The 23,602-nt window shown below is 39.6% G+C and overlaps 2 protein-coding genes across 2 annotated transcripts; both read right to left on the bottom strand.

Moving 5' to 3' along the window:
* Positions 1 to 10,243: 10,243 nt before the first annotated feature.
* On the bottom strand, positions 10,244 to 10,811 carry LOC138910007 (uncharacterized). Its single transcript, XM_070201225.1, has 2 exons — positions 10,547 to 10,811; positions 10,244 to 10,392 (listed from the first exon to the last, which is right to left on the bottom strand). Exons 1-2 carry the CDS (start codon positions 10,809 to 10,811, stop codon positions 10,244 to 10,246), a joined length of 414 nt encoding a protein of 137 aa, XP_070057326.1.
* Positions 10,812 to 11,030: 219 nt separating this feature from the next.
* LOC138910006 (uncharacterized) lies at positions 11,031 to 12,216 on the bottom strand. The gene is made up of 3 exons (XM_070201224.1): positions 11,902 to 12,216; positions 11,512 to 11,781; positions 11,031 to 11,270 (listed from the first exon to the last, which is right to left on the bottom strand). The coding sequence occupies exons 1-3, from the start codon at positions 12,214 to 12,216 to the stop codon at positions 11,031 to 11,033; spliced, it is 825 nt and encodes a 274-aa protein (XP_070057325.1).
* Positions 12,217 to 23,602: the final 11,386 nt, after the last annotated feature.

Raw genomic sequence — 23,602 nt, 5'->3', positions numbered from 1 at the left:
TGAAGGTTTTGAAATTTATTAAGTTTGACTTGGAGTGGACTTTTGTGTTATCGGACTCCGTGCGGTGTTCCGGACTTCGGATAGGTTCATTTAGTTGATTGGAACTTGTGTGTGAAGTTTGGTCATGATCCGAAATATCTAAGTGTGATTCGTATGCGTTTGGCAAAGTTTGAAGGTTTGAAGTTAAAAGAAGGATTTTGTTGTCGATTCGTGGTTTTGATGTTATTCATGGCGTTTCAAACCTTTGGATAAGTTTGAATAAGGTATTAGGACTGGTTGGTATGATTGGACGGGGTCTCGGCGGCCTCGGGTGTGATTCAGGGTGGTTTCGGACTAAGTTTGGGTGTTTTGGTATTGTTGGTTGCTATTGTCGGTGTTTTGCTTTGCAATCATGAGTAGATGTATGCGATCGTGAAAAGGGAAAATTTGGCCAAGGGATGTTGTTCTACGCGAACGCAAGGGTTAAGAAGCTGGGCAGATTGCCCTTCACGAACGCAGCTAGGAAATCGCGAATGTGAAGGAAGGCTCGTGGCTGGGGAGGTTTTTGACCATCGCGAACGCATTTGGCATTGCGCGAATGTGTAGTTTTGGAGGGGTGATGATCCGCAATCGCGACTGGATGTCTGTGATCATGATGGAGGAATTTGGTCAATGCAAGATTTGGCTTCCTCACAATCGCGAAGAAGGATGCCTGGGCAGTGTATAAGAATGCAAAATCGGGCTCACTTCATCTCTTTTCTTCTGTTATAGCCAATTGTTTGGGTGATTCTGAAGGGTCTTTTTCATCATCCATCACAAGGTAAGTGATTCCTACTCATTGTGAGTTAAATATATGGATTATATATGGATTTTAACATGAAAATTGTACTTCCATTATGAATTTCTCCCACTCTGTGCGTATTCGTCTGAAAGTTTACTTGAATTTCATAACTCACACGCATATTCATTAGTGGAACCAGTGACCCGCTAATGTTTTATATTCTTATGTGATCGGGCTGAACGCCTCATCAATAATCTTATGGGATCGGGTCGTTTGCCTGGGCAGTATCATGTAACACACACTTATGGAATCGGGTTGTTTGCCTCGGCAGGATTATGTAATACACTCTTATGGGATTGGGTTATTCTTCTCGGCAAGATTATGTAACACAGTCTTATGGGATCGGGTTTTTCTCCTCGGCAGGACTATGTAAAATACGCTTATGGGATCGGGTCGTTCGCCTCGGCAATTCTATAAAACACTTTTATGGGATTGGGCTGATCGCCTCGGCATAATCGTGTATGATATTTGATAAGGAGTCAGTGTACCTATGCGTTTTCCTGATTTGAGAGGTGACATTTTATCTAGTGTTGACCATTATTAATTCCATTCGAGGTAGTATCCGGCTACTGAGGACTTTGTATTTATAATTCTATTGAGGATCGTGTTATGTACATATATTTGTTCTCGTTGTTTTACTTGCCATGCTTCATACCTGTCTACTTCTATTATACTTGATTTATTGGACCACTAGTAAGTGTCGATGTCGACCCCTCGTCACTACTTTTTCGGGATTAGGCTAGATACTTATTGGGTATGTTGATTTACGTACTCATACTCACTTCTGCGCTGATTGTGCAGGTACTGAGACAGGTACTTTTGGTGGTCATTTGGGAGTGTTGGCGGGTTGCTGAGGAGACTTTGTGGTAAGCTGCTCTCTATGTTACGATCAACAGCACACGGAGTCCCTGATCTGTCCATTTATTGTATTATGTCTATTTTCTATTCCAGACAGTTGTTGTAGCTCATGCACTTGTGACATCGAGTTTTGGGAGTTTCTAGTGAATGTTCACGGTTGTACTTATTATTATTAACACTTCATTTTATGTATTCTTCGTACTCAGTATTTTTGGTAAAGAAATACGTGGGTTTCCATGGGTTCTGGATTTAATTCTAATTATTTAGTGAAATTTCTGACTTTAAAAACTAAAAAGTACAATTAAGTAGGAGGTATGCTCGTTGGCTTGCGTAACAGCATAGTTGGGTGCCATCACAACCTATAGTGAAATTTGGGTCGTTACATGTACTTATTATTATTATCACCTTCTTTTATGTATTATTCATACTCGTATTTTGGTAAAGAAGAACATATGTTTCCATGAGTTCTAGATTTAATTCTGTGTATTTAATGAAATTCCTGATTTTAAAAGTTAAAATAGATAATTAAGTTAGTGGTTCACGCGTTGGCTTGTCTAACAGTATGGTTGGGCGCTATCACGGCCTATTATGGGATTTGGGTCGTGACACATATATTCAAGATTCATCATCATTTTAACTAATGACAGTTTTAATTTTATTTAACAGTTGGTTTGTGGGTACGTATGGGCAAGAGCTTATTTATCCTAGATTTTCATAATGGTTTAAAACATTTGTAAGTGTTACTTAATATACAAGATGGTCTTAGTAACTGCAAATTATTATCTGTTATACGTATTTAAAGAATTCTAAATACTATTTTACCCTCTATAGGTTCATAATCTAGTTAATGGCGTAAATGACCAATTTTTGTAAGATATAGCTTGGGGACCTGATCCTAGAGTCCAAAAGATGTCTAAGTATTGTATCAATGAGTACAAATTTTATATAGAAGAATGGTATAAGGGCAAGATAACAAATAATAGTGATGTGTGTGTGTGTGTGTGAAAGGTGATGGGGATGTTGATTATTATGGTGTACTTTAGGAGATCATAGAACTCGAGTATATTGTCAGTTGATTGAAGAAAAAGTTGGTACTTTTTTAATATAAGTGGTATGATCCAACACCAAATAGAGGTACAAAGGTGCATTCTTAATATAAAATAGTTGAAATAAAGCGCACGGGGAGGTATAGACTCTATGATCCATTTATTATTGCACAAAATGTAAAACAAGTGTATTATGCACCTTATCCTTTGTGCAAGAATAAGTTTGAATAGCGGGTAGTGATAAAAATAAAGCTCATGGATAGAGTTGAAGTCGAGGATGAATTGGATGTAGCGTACTAAAATGACATTTCAAGTGTTGAAATACTAATGAACGATGAATTTGCAGATGAATTGTAGGATAGCAATGGCCTATATGAAGAATTCGATCCTTCTGTCCTAATATCAATTTTAACTGAGCATGGTGAAGGAACATCCATGGAAAATGAGGATGAAGATTCAATTGACGAACATAAAACAAGCGAGGATGAAGAATTATATTATGAAAATAAAACAAGCGATGAAGAATTATATGATGAAAATGAAACAAGTGATAAGGATTAAGCTATTGGTGTGTTTTATGACTTGTTGAGTTTTTATTTGTTATTTCTTAAATCATTTTAATATGCACAAGAATTACTTTATAGTGTTAATGACGTCTTGGTTTTTTTTATCTTTATATTTATTATGTTAAAATAAACATATACTCCCTCTGTTCCAGTTTATGTGAACCAATTTCCCTTTTGGTCTGTTTCAAAGTGAATGACCTCATTCTAAATTTTGAAATAATTTAGCTTAAACTTCCAATTCTATCCTTAATGAGAAGATTTTATAACCACATAAATAATCTGGCATGTTTACCATCACAAGTTTTAAAAGAATTATAGCCATACAAATATTGTGACTTGTTTAGGATCACAAATTTCAAAAGTCTTTATTTTTTCTTAAACTCCGTGCATAATCAAACAAGTTCACATAAATTGGAACAGAGGGAGTATTTATTATGTATACATTATCTTTATATTTTTTATGTTAATATGTATAAGAATTACTTTATATTGTTAATGATATCTTGGCTAATGACATATTGTTAAATTATTTTGTATGTATATACTTTATATTTATTACACAGATGGCTTTTCGGGATAAAGAAACGAAACAATCTAAGAAGAAAAAATACATTTTGTTGACTACAAGTCAGATTCCTCCACCTATGCTAAATATGAGCCATCCTCCTATTTTTCCTCGTCCTTTCATGCCAGATTCACAGCCAGTTGATTTTTCAAAGTCCCCCCCTCGTCTATCTCGGTTAAGTATTACTCTATGCCTTCTCATGATGACTTAGCTTCGACTACCATTAATTTTATGCCCACGACTCATTTGTGTAATGACTCGACCGATCGTTTTGAGCTTTAGCATTCCATTCAGTGGTTCGAGGTATTGAGTGGCTTAAGATTGTGTATTATGACTTGCGTTCATGGTCGGTTGTGATTTTCAAGTGAATAGGGATTAATTTGGAAGAATATTTTTTTTATTTTAGAAGCTTAAGTTGGAAAGGTTGACTGAGGTTTGACTTGTATGAAATGACACCGGAACGGTATTTTAATGGCTTCGATAGGTTTTTATTGTGATTTTGGACTTGGGCGTATGCCCAAAATTAAATTCGGAGGTTCCTAGGTTGATTTGACATGTTTGGCCAAAAGTTGGTAATTTGAAGGTTTAGAACTTCTTTACGTTTGACTGTGGTATAAATTTTATGGCTATCAGGTTAAGATTTTTGTTTTGGGATTTGAAATAGGTCCATTTTTTTATTTGGAACTTGTCTGTAAAGTTTGGTGTCATTCCGAGTTGATTTAATAGGAATCAGTTCCCCCCCTCCCCCCAAAGTTATGCAAGACTAGGCCAAATCAACACTTAAAAATAGCTTTTTCTTTACAATTCACCTCCGCTCGGCACAAATCTAACCAAAATCGACTTAATACATTAAATAATGCAAGAGAAACTAATTTCAATTAATAAAGTTAAGATCTTTACACAGTTCCCCAAAAGTCAACAAAAGTCAATCCCAAGCTTGCCCGGTCAAAACCCGGATCCAAGGGTAGATATTGACTATACATAACCCCATGATTCCATATGCATTTTTTGTTTTCAAATCCGGGTCCAATTCGACTCTCAAATCTCAAACTTTTATTTTTTAAAACATAGACAAAAGTTCCCAAAATTTATCTTCAAATCTCATGATTTAGAGGTTAAATCTCATATAAAATCATGTAATATAATTGAAAATTGATCAAAATCACTTACCCAATGATTGTATGCAAAAATCCCCTCTCCAAATTGCCTCATACCGATTCTAGGATTCCAAAATATAAAAAATGAAGCCAAATCCCATCTGCCTAGCCCTTTTGTTCAGGTGCATATGTCTCAATTGCGACACAGGGTTCACAACTATGAAACCTCGCAAATGAGGATAAACCATCACAAATGCGGCGACTGATGAACCCAGGAAATATCGCAAATACGACCCTGACTTCAAATTTGTGAAGTCAGGCCCTTCGCAAAAGCGATCATGTGATCGAAAATGTGATCATGCCTGCCCAGCTCCCCCATCGAAAAAGCGAACAAAATGTTCGCATATGCGAACTAGTCTGTTCCCATCCCACCTCACAAATTCAATCCCTTCCTCGCAAATGCAAACAGTATCTCGCATTTGTGAGACCTGAAGCATCAATCCAAAATCCAACTGAAACTCTTCCAAACACTCCGAAACGCGTCTGAAACTCACCCGAGCCCCCGGGGCTCCACACCAATCATCCACACAAGTCTAATAACATTATATAAAATCGCTCGCATGATCAAAACACCAAAATAATATCTAGAACCACAAATCAGACATCAAAATGCATGAAATTTACATTGAAACTCAAGAACTTATAAAAACACAACCATGCGTCCAAGTTTAGATAAAATACACACCTCAAGCAAGCCAAATTACTCCCTTAACAAGCCCTTCCCGTGCGTATCAACCTCCAAAAGGCTCGGATCTAGTAAAGAATAACGTAATACTATCAATAAAAGCTATAGTAATTGATTCCAAATGATAAAGCTAAGATCTTGAACCAAAATAAAAAATCTATCCCGGGCCCACATCTCGGAACCCGATAAAATTCAAAAAATCCGAACACCCATTCACATACGAGTCCAATCATATCAAAATCATCCTCACAAATAGACCTTCAAACCTGCATTTTTTATTTTTCCAAAGTTTCCACAAATTCCCCCATTTTTTCACTTTAATTCACTAATTAAATGCTAAAACAAAGATATAATCATGGAATAATGATGAATCCGAATAAAAAACACTTACCCCGATCCAAGATGTGAAAATTCCCTCCAAAATCCCCCAAAACCAAGTTCTCCAACTCAAAATGTGAAAATAATACTCTAACCCTCGATTTGGAATTTTAAAGCTGCTGCCCAGTGATTACACATTGCGATCGTAGAAAATTCCACGCGATCTCGAAGAACAAAATCTTCAGTGACCAAAAACCCTTCTACACGAACGCACCCTCAAGGTCACGAATGCGGTGACCAATCCTTCAAACCTACGCTACGCGGACAGCCTCACGCGACCTCGAAGAACAACGCGTCTGAAAAGCACAAACCTCTCCTACCTTCTTCGCGAATGCATCTATACACCCATATTTGCGTATCAAAAAATCCCAGAACTCCGCAATTGCGACCACAACCTCATGAATGCATAGAACAAATGCCCAGCTTCCAGAAAAGACTCTACGCGACCGCGTCCCTCTTAACACGATCGCGAAAGAGGAAACCAGAAGCCCAGATATTAGCAATCCAACAAAGTCCAAAATGAGTCTGAACTTGATCCGAAACACAATCGAGGCCTCCGGGATCCCATCCAAACATACCAGCAAGTCCTAAAATACGACACAAAATTAGTCGAAGCCTCAAATCATATCAAACAATATTGAAATCACGAATCGCACCCCAATTTAAGCCTAATGAACTATTGAACTTCCAACTTATAAAACTAATGCCGAAACATATCAAACTAACTCCGATTGACCTCAAATTTTTACACAAGTTATAAATAACACAACGAACCTATTCTAACTTCCGAAATCAAAATCCGAGCCTGGTATCAACAAAGTCAACTCTCTGTTAAAATTCTCAACCTTCCAAACCTTCAACTTTCCAACTTTCGCCAATTCAAGCCAAAACGACCTACGGACCTCCAAATCCAAATCCAGACATACGCCTAAGTCCAAAATCACCATACAAATCTATCGGAACCCTCAAAAATCCATTCCGGAGTCGTTTACATAAAAGTTAATATCCGGTCAACCTTTCAACCTAAGCTTTCAACATTGGGACTAAGTGTCCAAATTCATTCCGAAACATCTCCGGAACCAAACCAACCACCTCGGCAAGTCATGACCACAACTGAACATAAAATAAGCAATAAATAGGGGAATAAGGCTATAATATACAAGACGATCGGCCGGGTCGTCACAACAACAATACGTAGCACACGACTTAATAACACTGAGTACAACAACAACAATACAGGAGTACGGGAAGTAAATCAACACAAGAAGTACAACAACAGAATGAAACGAAAGAATAAGCTCAACAATGAAAGAGATAACATGTAACGATGACTTTAAATAAGAATAACTCAACAATGAAAGTGATAACACGTGATAACGATTTCAAATAAGAATAACTCAACAGTGAAAGAGGTAACATGTAATATCAACTTCAATTAAAGCATGTAAGGGTGAACTCGACAATAGAAGATATAACATGATATGCTAACTTCAATTAAATGCATATATGGAACCTAAAAGTCTAAACCGGTCAGTTTCTATATATAAGGTCATGTACACACTCGGCACCTCGTGTACACAAGTGATGCAGACGAAACACAAGTGAGGTAAATGAAAGATAGCAACACGAATCACTACCGAGGTACAGCCTCGTAGTCTCATTTCATAATAAAATCACAATCTTTCCTTATATTACCGCTGGAGCGTTACATTTAGTTTTGTAAATCATTTTTTCGAAATAACTACCAGCGTTTTAGCCCACCTTATCACACTGCGTGGCTTTAAGTAGTTCCCCTACTAGCAACACGTGTATCAAGCTACCTTATCTCACCGCATGCGTATCAACCCCTATCCTTATACCACTGTATGCGTATCAATATCACAACATATCACATATTACACCTCAAGTGCCCAATACTACAACTTGCCAAAGAAGTCAACAATAATAATATTTCCACAATAAATAGCCCATGGCTCAACCACGATATGTACAAGAGTCTCAACAATAGAAACCGAAGGTGAATAGCTCAACAAGAATGGTATTTCAACAATTTACAACTTTGCCTCAATGTGATCACGACTTTTATAAATTCAACACCAAAACTCAACAATAAGATGTTCCAAGAAACAACAACTTCAAGTAAGGTAACTCAACAGTTAAGTATTTAACAAGGAAATGAGAAAAACAGTAAATTCAGCTAAGCATGTAAGAGCAAATAAAAAGTAAGAGATGAAACAAGTATTAACAATGTCAAGTGAAACATATAAGGATAGATTAACGATGATGAATATAACATGTTATGACAATTCAATTAAAGGTATGAAAAAGAATCTACATAGCTTAAACCAGTTATTTACCATATTTATCCCGTGTACCCACTCATCACCTTACGTACACGACTTTCACGTACCACAATTAACACAAAACAATATCAATCCTAAGGGATAATTCACCCACACAAAGTTAGGCAGGACTCATACCTCAAAGCACGCTAACTCAATCCACTAGTAAGCCATTTTTCGCGAATATCCAACTCCGAATGGCTCGAATCTAGCCAAAATTACTTTATACAATAAATATAAACCATAGTAAACTATTCCGGACAATAAAGTTGCAATCTTTAAAGAAAAACAAAAAGTTAACTCAAAAGTTAACCACGGGCCCACGTCTTGGAACCCGACCAAACTTATAAAATTCGAACACCCATTCAATAACGAGTTCAATCATACTAAAATTATTCAAATCTGACCTCAAATCGCCTTTCAAATCCTCAAAATAAAGCTTATGGAGTTTTCACAAATTTTCCCAATTTTTCCAACCCAAAGCACTAATTAAATAGTAAAAACAATGATGGATTTATGTATAATAATAGAATCCGAGTTTAAATCACTTCCCCCAATCAACTCCTTGAAAACCTCTTAAAGAATCACCCAAAACCGAGGTTTCTAGCTCAAAAGATGAAAAATGGAACAAAGCCCTCTATTTGGAAATAATATATTGCTGCCTAGTTATTACCTTACGTGATCGCGGACAAGCACTCGCGATCGCGGAGAATAAATCGTCCTAGCTCACAAAACCTCATCCGTGATTGCGTGAACTCAGTCCCAAATGTGGTGACTAGCCTTACTCAACTTATGCAATCGCGTTCCAGGCCACGCGAACAAGAAGAGCATCGCGTGCCACCCCACTGCCTCTCCTTCCTTATACGCGAACGCGATCCCACGAACGCGTTCGCGAAGCACAAACTCCTCAACCATCGCGATCTCATCCCTGACATCGCGGACACGAAGATTAAAACTCCATCTGTCCCTGAGGACTCTATGCGATCGCGGGAGAACCTTCTCGAATGCATAGAAGGAAACCAGAACAGAAAAACCAGCAGTCTCAATTCAAGAACGAATGGTCCGAACTCAATCCGATACATATCCGAGGACCCCGGGACCCCGTTCGAACATACCAATAGGTCCTAAAACATGATACGAACTCGCTCGATGCCTCAAATCACATCAAACAACACTAAAACCACGAATCACACATTGATTCAAGCCTAATAAACTTATGAATTTCTAACTTCTAAAACTAATGTCGAAATATACCAAACCAACTCCAATTGACCTCAAATTTTGCACACAAGTCATAATTGACATAACAAACCTATTCTAACTTCTAGAACCGAAATCCTAACCCGATATCAATAAAGTCAATTCCGGTCAATCTTCTCAACCCTCAAAACCTCAACTTTTTAACTTTCACCAATTCAAATTGAAACGACCTACAGATATCCAAATTAATATCCAGACACGCTCCTAAGTCCAAAATCACCATACAGAGCTCAAAACTGTCAAAACTCCATTCCAGAGTCGTCTACACAAATGTTAAACTCTGGTCAACTCTTTCAACTTAAGTTTCCAACTTTGGGACTAAGTTCCCATTTCACTATGAAACTCACCCGAAACCAAAACCAATCACCCCGACAAGTCACATAACCACAATATAACATAGAGGAGGCAATAAATAGGGGGACGTGGCTAAAATACTCAAAATGATCGGCCGGGTCATTACATCCTCCCCCCTCCTAAATTAAACGTTCGTCCTTGAACGAGTATAGAGACATACCTAAAGTGGTGAAAAGATGAGGATAATGGATATGCATATCATGCTCGGTATCCTAAGTTGCCTTCTTGACTGGTTGACCTCTCCACTGAACCTTTAATGAAGCAATGCTCTTTGACCTCAACATTCGAACCTTCCTGTCCAAGATGGCCACCGACTCCTCAACATAAGACAAATCCTTGTCAAATTGGACTGAGGTGATATCTAACACATGGGATGAATCAATGTGACACTTCCAGAGCATAGAAACATACCGGATGAACTACAGATAGACTAGGTGGCAATGCGAGCTTGTAGGCCACCTCACCAATCCTCTCAAGAATCTCAAAAGGTCTGATATACCTAGGGCTCAACTTGCCCTTCTTCCCGAACCTCATAACACCCTTCACTTGCAAAACGTGGAGCAAGACCCGCTCTCCAACCATAAATGCAACATCATTAATCTTCCAATCTGTATAACTCTTATGTCTAGATTGGGCTGTACGAAGCCGATCCTGGATCAACTTGACCTTCTCCAAGGCATCTCGGACCAAATCCATGCCTAATAACTTAGCCTCTCCCGGCTCAAACAAACCAACTGGGGAATGACATTGTCTCCTATATAGGGCCTCATAAGGAGCCATCTGAATACTCGATTGGTAGCTGTTGTTGTAGGCAAACTCCCCAAGCGGCAAGAACTGATCCTAAGAACCCCCAAACTCCATAACACATGCACGAAGCATATCCTCCAATATCTGAATGTTGCGCTCGGACTGTCCGTCCACTTGGGGGTTTAATGTTGTACCCAACTCAACTAGTGTGCCTAACTCACATTGTACGACTCTCCAGAAGCGCGATGTAAACTACGTTCCCCGATCAGAGATGATAGATACCGGCATGCCATAAAGTCGGACAATCTCACGGATATAGACCTGAGCTAGTTGCTCTAAAGAATAGGTAGTCAGCACCGGAATGAAATGAGCTGACTTGGTCAATCTGTCCACAATCACCCATACACCGTCAAATTTCTTCCGAGTCCGTGGAAGCCCAACAATGAAGTCCATGGTAACACGCTCCCATTTCCACTCTAGAATCTCAAGCCTCTGAAGCAAACCACCTAGTTGTTGATGTTCATACTTCACTTGCTGACAATTTAGGCACCAAGCTACATACTCCACTATGTCTTTTTCATTCTCCTCCACCAATAGTGCTGCCTCAAATCCTGATACATCTTAGTGGCACCCGGATGAATGGAGTACTGTGAACTATGTGCCTCATGAAGAATCAAATCACATAACCCATCCACATTAGGCATACATAATCGGCCCTACATCCGCAACACACCGTCATCTCCGATAGAAGCCTCATTGGCATCACTGTGTTGTACAGTGTCCTTAAAGACGCGCAAATGTGGGTCGTCATATTGATGCTCTCTGATGCGATCATATAAAGAAGACTGAGAAACCACGCAATCCAGAACCCAATTGGACTCTGAAATTGGTTAGCCAAGGCCTGAACATCCAATGCTAATGGTCTCTCCACTGCCGGTAGATATGCTAAACTGCCCAAGCTCTCTGCCTTTTGACACAAGGCATCGGCCACCACATTGTCTTTCTCGGGATGATATAGAATAGCGATATCATAGTACTTAAGAAACTCTAACCATCTCCTCTACCGCAAGTTAAGATCCTTCTGTTTGAATAGATATTGTAGATTCCGGTAGTTGGTATAGACCTCACATGGGACACTATACAAAAAGTGCCGCCAAATCTTCAAGGCATGAACAATATCTGCTAATTCCAAGTCGTGGATAGGATAATTCTTCTCATGGACCTTTAGTTGTCTAGACGCATAGACAATCACACTACCGTCTTGCATCAACACCGCTCTCAGGCCAATACGTGACGTATCACAGTACATGTAAGACTCCAAACCCATAGGCAACACCAATACTGAGGCTGTAGTCAAAGCAGTTTTGAGCTTTTGAAAGCTCTCCTTACACTCCTCGGACAATCTAAAAGGAGCACCCTTCTGGGTCAATGTGGTCATAGGTGCAACAATAGATGAGAAACCCTCTATGAAACTATGGTAATACCCAGCCAAACCAAGAAAATTCTGGATCTCGGTAGCTGAAGACAGAGTCTGGACCAACTCTGCACTGCTTCAATCTTCTTCGAATCTACCTTGATCCCTCACTTGACACCGCATGACCAAAAATGCCACTGAATCAAGCCAAAATTCACATTTTGAAAATTTTGCATACAACTTCTTTTCTCTCAAGGTCTGGAGAACAATCCTTAAATCCTGCTCATGATCCTCCCGGCTGCGGGAATACACCAAGATTTCGTCAATAAACACAATGGCGAATGAATCAAGATAGGGCTGAAATACACTGTTCATTAGGTGCATGAATGCTACTGGGGCATTGGTCAGCCCAAATGACATCACAAGGAACTCGTAGTGACTATATAGAGTCTTGAAATAAGTGATCAATGCGTGGCAATGTGTACCTATTTTTCACTATGACCTTGTTCAACTGCCTATAGTCAATACACATGCGCATAGAACCATCCTTCTTCTTTTCAAATAAAATCGGAGCATCCCAAGGTGACACACTAGGCCGAATGAAACCCTTGTCAAGCAACTTTTACAACTTCTCCTTTAACTCCTTCAACTCCGTTGGGGCCATACGATATGATGGAATGGAAATGGGTTGAGTGCCCAGCAACAAGTCAATACCAAAATCAATATCTCTATCGGGCGGCATACCCAGAAGATATGCCAGAAATACATCTGGGTAGTCTCTCACTACCAGAATTGACTCAACGGTATGAGTATCAACACTGACATCTCTCACAAAGGCTAGATATGCATCACACCCCTTCACAACCATCCATTGTGCCTTAAGGAAAGACACAACCCTGCTAGGAACATAATCCAAAGTACCCTTCAACTTCAAATGCGGTAAACCTGGCATAGCCAAAGTCACCGTCTTTGCATGAAAATCACAAATAGCATGATAGTGAGACAACCCATCCATGCCTAAGATAACATCAAAGTCTACCATACTGAGAAATAATAGATCAACTCTGGTCTCGAAACCACCAATAACAACTAAACACGACCGATACACACATTCAACAATAATAGAATTTCCCACAGGCATGGACACATAAATAGGAGAATTCAAAGAATCACGAGATATACCCAAATACGGAGCAAATTAAGATGATACATATGAATAAATGGAGCCTGGATAAAAAAAGATTGATGCATCTCTATGAAAAATCGGAACAATACCTGTGATAACTACATTTGATGCAACCGCCTCTGTCCTACCCAGAAAAGCATAAAATCTGGCATGGCCTCCCCTCTAGGGCGACCCCTACCCGCCTGACCTCCACCCCTAATTGGGTGTATAGGTGGATCGGCAACATGAGTAGTAACCACGACCTGAGAAGTCTAGGGACCCTGTGGAATACGTGGAGCTTGAGTAGTCGGTGGAGGTACACCCCTCCTGAGTCTGGGGCAGTCCCTCACCATATGACGAGTATCACCATACTCAAAACGCGCTCTTGGAGGATGTGGCTGCTGAATATGGCTCGGGCCTAGTTGATTGGACTGACCATTAAAAGCACTTCGTGCAGGAGGTGCATTAGACCGTGGCAGTTCATAATAGGAAACCTGAGACCTGGGAGTATCCAGAGTACCACTAGAAGCTGGAAGTGCTAAATGAACTGGACGACTCAGATAGCCTCTACCATGACGGGCTGCAACTAGGGCACGGGCACCACTATATCTGCCAGAATCTTGAGGCCTCTTGGCCTCTATGCACTCTCTCTCCCGGCCCCGCATACCTTCCAATATCTATGCGATCTCTACCGCTTGCTGATATGGGGTATCCGTCTCTAACTCTCGATCCATGCTGAATCTAATACTATAGTTGAGCCCCTCGATAAATCGACGGACTCGCTCTCTGATTGTGGAAACCAAGGCAGTTGCATGTCTGGACAACTCACTGAATCTGACAGCATACTCTGACACAGTCATTGTACCCTGGTATAGTTGCTCAAACTTTGCGCGCCATGCATCCCGAAGGCTCTGAGGAACAAACTCTCTTTAGAACATCTCTAAAAATTGAGCCCATGTGAGTGAAGCTGATTCGATTCTGCTACCTTTATCATAAGCCCTCCACCACTAATACGCTGGTCCCAACAGCTGGAATGTAGTAAAAGCAACCCCGCACATCTCCAGTATACCCGTGGTGCGGAGAATACAATGACACTTCTCTAGAAAACCCTGTGCATCCTCTGTAGCTAGGCTGCTGAAAGTAGAAGGGTGGCACTTCTTGTACCTCTCAAGTCTAAGCTCCTCCTCCTCCTCAGATGTTGTTGCCATAACCTCCGGCTGAACTGGAACAACCGACTGTACTGGTATAACCTCTGGGATCTAGTAAACATGTACCCGCTGCTCTAGGGTACATGCCGTGGGAGTCTAAGCTCCTCCCCCCGCATGAGATGTGGCTGGTGCAAGTGGAATCAACCTGCCTGAGCTAGAGTACCAAACATGCTCAAGAATTATGCGAGGGTCTCCTGAAGTGCAGGGGTAGAAACAAGCGCTTCAGGTGCCTGCCCCAAACTGGAGCTACTAGTGGCTCCTCTATCGTAACTCGGGTAGGTGCTCTGGATGCACCACGTGCCCCTCCTCGGCCTAGCAGGGGGCGCGGGTGTCTGATCATCAGATGCAGCGATATATGTCCTCACCATCTGTGAGATAATAGAAAGACAAAGATTCAGAATTTCGAAGTCAACAAATTTGCACGATAAGGAATCAAAGAGGTGAAGTTTCCTAACAGATCCATAGCCTCTCGAATTTAAGTACATATATCTCTGTACCGATCCGCAAGACTCTACTAAACTTGCTTATGACTCGTAACACCTATTAACCTAGAGCTCTGATACTAACTTGTCACAACCACAATCTCCCTCCGTAGGATGTCATGATGGAACCTAGTCTCTAAGACTTGGTAAGACTGACATACATGAAGAATTAACGAAAATAATAATAAAACTTCTAATTTAAACCAATAGCTATCATAAAAGGACTCCATAATACAACTGAAAGTAACACCCAAAATCTAGTGAGACCGAGTCATAATATCTACACGAGTATTCTGAAACATCCCTAATACATCAGCATCTATAATAGGACTATGTAATAGAAACTAAGATAGAGAGTGACTTTGAGGCCTTCGAACGCCGGCAAGCATACCTTGAAGTCTCCGATCCAAGCTCAACTCATGGATGCCTAGGCTGTTATGAAGTACCTGAATCTACACAAAAATATGTGCACAAGCGTAGTATGAGTACACCGCAACGGTACCCAGTAAGTATCAAGCCTAACCTTGGTAGAGTAGTGACGAGGTCAGGTCATGACACCTACTAGAATAAATAAAGAAACTGAACATGTATAGCATATTATAATAGTGGAAACAATGGAAATGATACAATGAATAAATACAACAAGAATAACTACACTGAAGTTAAGGCAATTAAGACATCACGGGAGAAACACATAATAAATTGCCAAGGAAATGATGCAGACAAAACACAAGTGATGTGAATGAAATATAGCAATAAGAATCACAATCGAGGTACAACCTCGTAGTCTCATTTCACAATCAAATCACAATATTTTCTTATATCACCACGAAAGCCTTACATTTAGTTTTGAAAATCATTTCCCCAAAATAACTACTTGCGTTTTAGCCACCTTATCACACTGTGTGGCTTCAGGTAGTTCTCCTACTAGAAACATACTTATCAAGCCTACCTTATCTCACTGCATGCGTATCAACCCCTATCCTTATACCACCGCATGTGTATCAATGTCAGAACATATCACAGATCACACCTCAAGTGCCCAATACCATAACTTGCCAAATAAGTTAACAATAATAATATTTCCACAATAAATAGCCCATAGCTCAACCACAATATGTACAAGAGTCTCAACAATAGCAATCGAAAGTGAATAACTCAACAAGAATGGTATTTCAACAATTTGCAACTTTGCCTCAATGTGATCACAACTTTTACAACTTCAACACCAAAACTCAACAATAAGATGTTCCAAGAAATAACAACTTCAAGTAAGGTAACTCAACTGTTAAGTATTTAACAAGGAAATGAGAAAAGCAGTAAATTCAACTAAGCATGTAAGAGCAAATAACAAGTACGAGATGAAACAAGTATTAACAATGTCAAGTGAAACATGTAGATAGATTAACGATGATGAATATAACATGTTATGACAACTCAATTAAAGGCATGAAAAAGAATCTACTTAGCTTAAATCGGTTATTTATCACATTTAGCCCGTGTACCCACTCGTCACCTTGCGTACACGGCTTTCACGTACCATAATTAACACAAAGCAACATCAATCCTAAGGGGTAATTCCCCCCCACAAAGTTAGGCAAGACACATACTTCAAAACACGCTAACTCAATCCACTAGTAGGCCCTTTTCCGCGAATATACAATTCCGAGCAGCTTGACTCTAGCCAAAATAACTTTATACCATAAATATAAACCATATGAAACTATTCCGGATAAAAAAGTTACAATTTTTAAAGAAAAACAAAAAGTTAACTCAAAAGTTAACCCCGACCCTCATCTCGGAACTGACCAAACTTACAAAATTCGAACACCCATTCAATAACGAGTCCAACCATACTAAAATTATTCAAATATGACCTCAAATCGCCTTTCAAATCCTCAAAATATAGCTTATGGAGTTTTCACAAATTTTCCCAAAGTTTCCAACCCAAAACACTAATTAAATGGTAAAAACAATGATGAATTCATGTATAATAATCAAATCCAACTTTAAATCACTTACCCCAATCAACTCCTTGAAAACCTCTTCAAAAATAGCCTAAAACCGAGGTCTATAGCTCAAAAGATGAAAAATGAAACAAAGCCCTCGATTTGGAAATAATATAATGCTGCCTAGTTATTGCATTACGCGATCGCGGACAGGCACTCACGATCGCGGAGAACAAATCCTCCCAGCTCACAAAACCTCATTCGCGATCGCGTGAACTTAGTCGCTAACGTGGTGACCGGCCTTTCTCAGCTTACGCGATCGCGTTTCAGGCCATGCAAATGCGAAGAACATCACGTGCCACCCCGATGCCTCTCCTTCCTTATAAGTGAACACGATCCCATGCACGCGTTCACGATGCACAAACTCCTCAACCATCATGATCGCATCCCTTACTTTGCGAATGCAAAAAGTATAACTCCATCCATCCACGAGGACTCTACGCGATCACGGTAGAACCTTCACGAATGCATAGAAGGAAACTAGAACAGAAAAACAAGGAGTCTCAATTCAAGAATGAATGGGGATACACAAACGTTCATTCTGGAGTCCTCTACACAAAAGTCAAACTCCGGTCAACTCTTTCAACTTAAGCTTCCAACTTTGGGACTAAGTGTCCCATTTTAATTTAAAACTCACCCGAAACCAAAACCAACTACCCCGGCAAGTCACATAACCATAATATAACATAGAGGAGGCAATAAATAGGAGAACGGGGCTAAAATACTCAAAATGACTGACCTGGTCGTTACATCAACGCCCCAATGTTGGTATGTTAGACTCCAAAGGGGCGGATCCTGCCCAAGAGCTAAACATAATCACATACCCCAATCGTGGGGCCTGGTGCACATGTAGCCTAAAAATCAGTAACACTTAGCCTAATATGGGGCCTGGTATACACGCCACCTCAATATTAATATAACCATTGTGGTGTGCAACCTGATCTAGCATAACTCATAACATGGCTCTACGGCCCACATCAATCATCAATCAGCTCAAGTCTCCACATGTCAACACAATACAGAAATATAATCCAATTATATAACACGGAATACCACAATGTGCCTCAAATATGGCTCAAACTCATGTCACGTACAAAGACACCAATTACTTGTGAGATAGCATATCAAGAATGCACATAGGCAGAGATATGACATGAGCATATAACTATCATGACTGAACAATATGACTACGGCTAAGGAAAATAGCTCAACATGGCAATGATAGCTCTATCACGTCTCAAACAGTTAAGCAGATAGCCTAAACATGATATCTAGCAGGAGTAATATCTCACGTAGTCATATAAGTGAAGAAAACATGATATCAAAGAAACATGATAGAAAAATAAGACATATGATAGACTAAGAACTAGCCCGATCATGAACACCTCGGTACACGCACATACGCCCGTCACCTAGCACGTGCGTCACCCCAACCCATCTCAAATATCATAGTTCTCTGGGGTATTTACCCTCAAATACAAGTTTAGATGTGTTACATACCTCGAACAAGTCAAACAATACTCTAGAAATGCCATCCCGTGTGAATCAACCTCCGAACGGCTCGAAACTAGACAAAAGCAACTCAAAAATATGAAATAATGCCATAGGAAACAAACCCAAACAATAAAGGTCGAATCTTTAATCAAATACTCAAAGTCAACCAAAATGTCAACCCGTGCTTGCATCCCGGAACCCGACAAAACTTATAAATTTCGACTACCCATTCAAATATGAGTCCAACCATACTAATTTCACTCAAATTCGACTCTGAATCGATGCTCGAAACCCAATTATACACTTTAGGGAAAGTTTAGACAAACAAAACCCAATTTTTCTTGTAAATTCATAATAAAAATGCCAAAAGCAAAGATGGAATCATGTAATATAATCAAACCGAGTAAAAAATATTTACCCCAATACATGTGATGAAAATGCTCTCCAAAATAGCCCAAAACCAAGCTCTAGATCCCGAAATATGATGAAATAACCAAGCCCTTGATATATATAAAATCTGCCCAGGGATTTCCGCATTTGCAAACAAAATAGCGCACACGCGTTCTCGTATTTGCGAGAAGAATCTCACATCTGCTACTTTCACTTGCCTGACCTCTAACCGCATCTGCGCAAAACTAATCCTCATCTGCGACATCGTAGAAGCAAAAACACGTCTGAAGAAGCAGACACCCACCCGGAGCCTCAATCCCACATCTACGATAACACATCCGCAGATGCAACCTCGCACCTACGCTCCCTAACCCACAGAAGAAGAACACCTGACCATGCCACAACATCACAAAAGTGACTCAAATATTGCAGAAGTGGATCTGCATCTACGCTCCAACATGCGCAGATGCGATACACCAGAACCAGGTCCACCTAACAATATGAAATGATCCGAAACTCATTCGAAGCTCACCCGAGCCCCCGTCAGAACATACCAACAAGTTCCAAAATATAATGCGGACCTACTTGATGCCTAAAATCATACATAACAATATCAAAACCATGAATCTCACCTCAAATCAAACTTAATGAACTTTTAACTTCCAAAACGCGTGTCGAACCATATCAAATCAACTTTTATTTCAAATTTTGCACACAAGTTCTGAATGACATAACAAACCTATTGTAATGAACCGACCGATCTTTTTGAGAGTATTAGCTTTGATCCCCTATCTACTACTTCCTTTGTTTCATTTTATGCTTACGTGGCTTACCGGGTTAGTCGGTTCGAGTCCGGAAGGATTTCAGAGTGAATTGAGACACTTAGTCTCAAGGTTGGAAGCTTAAGTTGAAATGGTTGATCGAATGTTGACTTATGGGTAAATGACTCCGAAATGGAGTTTTGATAGTTCTGTTAGCTCCGTTGGATGCTTTTGGACTTAGGAGCGTGTCCGGATTGTGATTTGAAGGTCTGTAGTTGAATTAGGCTTGAAATGGCGAAAGCTGGATTTTAAGAAGTTTGACCGAGAGTGAAATTTTTGAAATCGAGGTCGAATTCCATTTTCGAAAGTTGGAGTAGGTCCGTAATATCAATTATGACACGTGTGCAAAATTTAGGGTCAATCGGACCTGATTTGATAGATTTCGGCATCAGTTGTAGAAGTTTAAAGTTTTTAAGTTCATTAAGCTTGAATTGGGGTGCGATTCATGTTTTTGATGTTGTTTGATATGATTTGAAGGCTCGACTAAGTTTGTATCGTATTTTAGGACTTGTTGATATATTTGGTTGAGGTCCCAGGGGCCTCGGGTAGATTCCGAGTGGTTAACGGACCAACTTTGGAGTTTAGTGAATTGCTAAAGTTGGGCATCAGTTGGTGTAATCGCACATGCGGAGTCCCCATCGCAGGTGCGAGCTCGCAGAAGCGAGCTTTGGGGAGCAGGTGTGGTCCGGAAGGAAATGGCCTGTGATCGCAGAAGCAATGTGAAGACCGCATGAGCGGAGTCGCTTCTGCGGAAGATGGAGCGCAAAAGCGGAAAGGCCAGGGAGGCCTGTTGATCGTAGAAGCGGAAGTTTCTCCGCAGAAGTGGGCGCGCAGGTGCGGCCCTTTGCTCGCAGAAGCGGTGCCATCACGACATCTTACGAATAAAAATTTGGGTCGTGACACCTATTCCAACTTCCAGAACCAAAACTCTAACTCGATATTAATAAATTCAACTCCCGTTCAAACTTAAGAACATTCCAAACCTTCAAATCGCCAACTTTCGCAAGTTTTGGCTTAAACCTTCTAGAAGCCTCTAAATGCGAACCTCGGCATATGCCCAAGTTCAAAATTACCATCCTGACCTAACAGAGCCATCAAAACTCCGATCTGGGGTCAAATACACAAAATTCAAACTTGGTCAACTCTTCGAACTTAAAGCTTCCTAGTTGAAAATTATTTTTCCAAATCAATCCCGAATTATCCGAAATACAAAACCGACAATAACCACAAGTCATAATACATCATACGAAGATACTCAAGCCCTCAAACTATCAAACGTAATGCAAATGTTCAAAATGACCGATCAGATCATTACACTAACCTTTCCGGCAAAGAGTGGAGGTCGTTAGCGAACGGAGCTGAGAGTGACGATAGATTGAGAAGGATAGAAAAGAGAACAAAGAAAGAATAGGGGTCGAGGGTTTGGTTTTAAAAACTATTTTTGATGGCAAATGAAAACAAATATCTAACTTTTTTTAATAAAAAAAAATTGCGTTTGTTTCAGTCGCAAACGGTCAAACAAAATATCTGACTTTTTGTAAAAAAAAAAAATTGCGTCTGTTTCGGCAAACTGTCAAACAAAAATATTTAACTTTAGGTACCGACTGAATCAGTCAGAAGTTAATTTCTCGGATTTTTGCGCCAAACGTTGCTTCTAATATTATCGAAAACGTAGCTGAAAGGATTTTAAAAAATTATAATAAATATTTTTCCTACGTTTTCGATCGAAACAGACGAAAATTTCTGACTACTTTTTCCGGTCGTAAAATTTCGTTCGCAATCCTGCTATTTTTTGGTAGTGTGTCGAGCTTCTTCTTCTACATTCCCCATGGAAGCAATAAAAATGCTAGTATAGGTGAAAGTCTTCGCGATTGTGATGCTGAAGTAAATTGGAGATGGAGTCACTAGTAAATTGGAGAAGAGGATGTTGTTTGTTATTCCATTATTTTACACTTTTTCTTTAATCTGAATTGTTGTTTGAACTTTTATAGTTGAATTGTCATTCTATGGAGTATTAGTTTGCATATTATTTTTTTCAACTTATAATGGTCATAATAGAAATCTGATGGTATGGAGATGGTGCCAACTTGGAAGTATACATGGGTGCTTTCTTTTTTCGAAAAGAAACTCTAGCCATTAATGCATGCTGAAATAGAAGCTCAATTCTTATAATTTCCGGTGTAAGAAATTTTTTGTTCTCGTTTGTTCTGCCAGTTGTGAAAACAATAGATTAAAAAAAGTAATAATTGTTCTATGTTAATAAATAAAATACCTAAGGAGGTAATTATTAAAATCACTAAGAAATTCTGTAGAGGTAAAAAAAAGCATAATGAAATATAAGTTGGCATGACTTCTAAAATAAATGCATTTATTTTTGCTAAGTTATTTGCATTTTTCCTACTTTTTTGTTTACTTTCGTGTAGAGATTTCAAAAATTGTCCAAATACAGTTACTAATAAGTAACCTATAATATTAGTATTACTTATGAACAAAATTTAAATAACAATACCAAAAGTTGCTAATCATGATTAATATTTACTTCTAATTACTATCACTAATAAATGCTTTTATTTATAATATTATGTATTTGTAATGACCTGACCGGTCGTTTTGATCTCTAGCGTGTCATTCGGCGGTTAGAGGCCTTGAGTTGCTTCACCTTATGTATTATGACTTTCGCGTGTGGTGGTTTCAATTTTCGAGGAATTGAGAGTTAACTTGGAAGAATAATAATCAATTCGGAAGCATTAAGTTGGAAGAGTTGATCAAGGTTTGATTTTTGAGTAAACGATCCCGAAATCAGGATTTGAAGGTTCCAATAGGTTCATATGATGATTTTGGATTTGGGCGTATGTTCGGGTTGAGTATCGGATAGTCTGGGAGCATTTCGGCGCTTAATATGGAAAGTTGACATTTTGAAGGTTTTAGAATTTCCTAAGTTTGAATTGAATTGAATTTTGATTTTATCGATGCCCATTTAGGATTCTGATTCTTGAAATAGGTTTGTATTATGATGTGTGGCTTGTACGTAAAATCTGGCGTCATTTCGGAATGTTTAAGTGTGTTTCGGACGTGTTCGGCAAAGTTTGAATGATTTGAAAGTTAAGAGAAGGTTTTGATCATCGATTCATTGTTTTGATATTATTCGTGATGTTTTGAGCCTTTGAATAAGTTTGGATGAGGTATTGGGACTTGTTGGTGTGATTGAACGCAGTCCCGGGGGCCTCGGGTGCGTTTCAGGATAGTTTTAGATCATTTCTCTATGTTTTACTGCTGCTGGTGCTGGTTTCTGGTGTTGTTTTTTGCGAACGCAAAGAAAGAATTGTGGCTGCTGGGAATTTGTGCTATGCGTTAGCAGAGGTTCATCGCGTTGACAAGGGCGTCGCATTCGCGTAGTTAAGGCTAGGTTCGAGGAAAAGGTCTTCGCGTTCGCGAAGGAGAGGCCGCGTTCGCGATGATCAGGCCTGGTAAGGCATCGCGTTCCCGAGCCTTCTCTCGCATTCCCGAAGAAGGATCTTGGAGCAGGAGCTGGATGTGCTTTGCGAACGTGAGGGACATGCCGCATTCGCGATGAAGGGTCACCTGGGCAGTGTATAACTTTGCAAAAATCGTTGGCTAATTTCATCTCATTTCTTCCATTGAAGCCGGTTTTGTAGCGATTTAGAGTGGATTTTTCATCATTCATCACAAGGTACGTGAGTTTTACACATTGTGAGCTAAATACATGAGTTATATATGGATTCTAACATGAATATTAGTAGAAATTGTGGGAGTTTGGATGAAAACCTAGAAATGATATATTTTAGTTTTGACCATGAAATTAGGAATAGATTATATATTT

This window comes from Nicotiana tomentosiformis, chromosome 4 (genome assembly GCF_000390325.3).
Source record: "Nicotiana tomentosiformis chromosome 4, ASM39032v3, whole genome shotgun sequence".
Taxonomy (NCBI): domain Eukaryota; kingdom Viridiplantae; phylum Streptophyta; class Magnoliopsida; order Solanales; family Solanaceae; genus Nicotiana; species Nicotiana tomentosiformis.
Note: the sequence above shows the minus strand (reverse complement) of the source record. Positions and strands in the feature narration are given on the sequence as shown.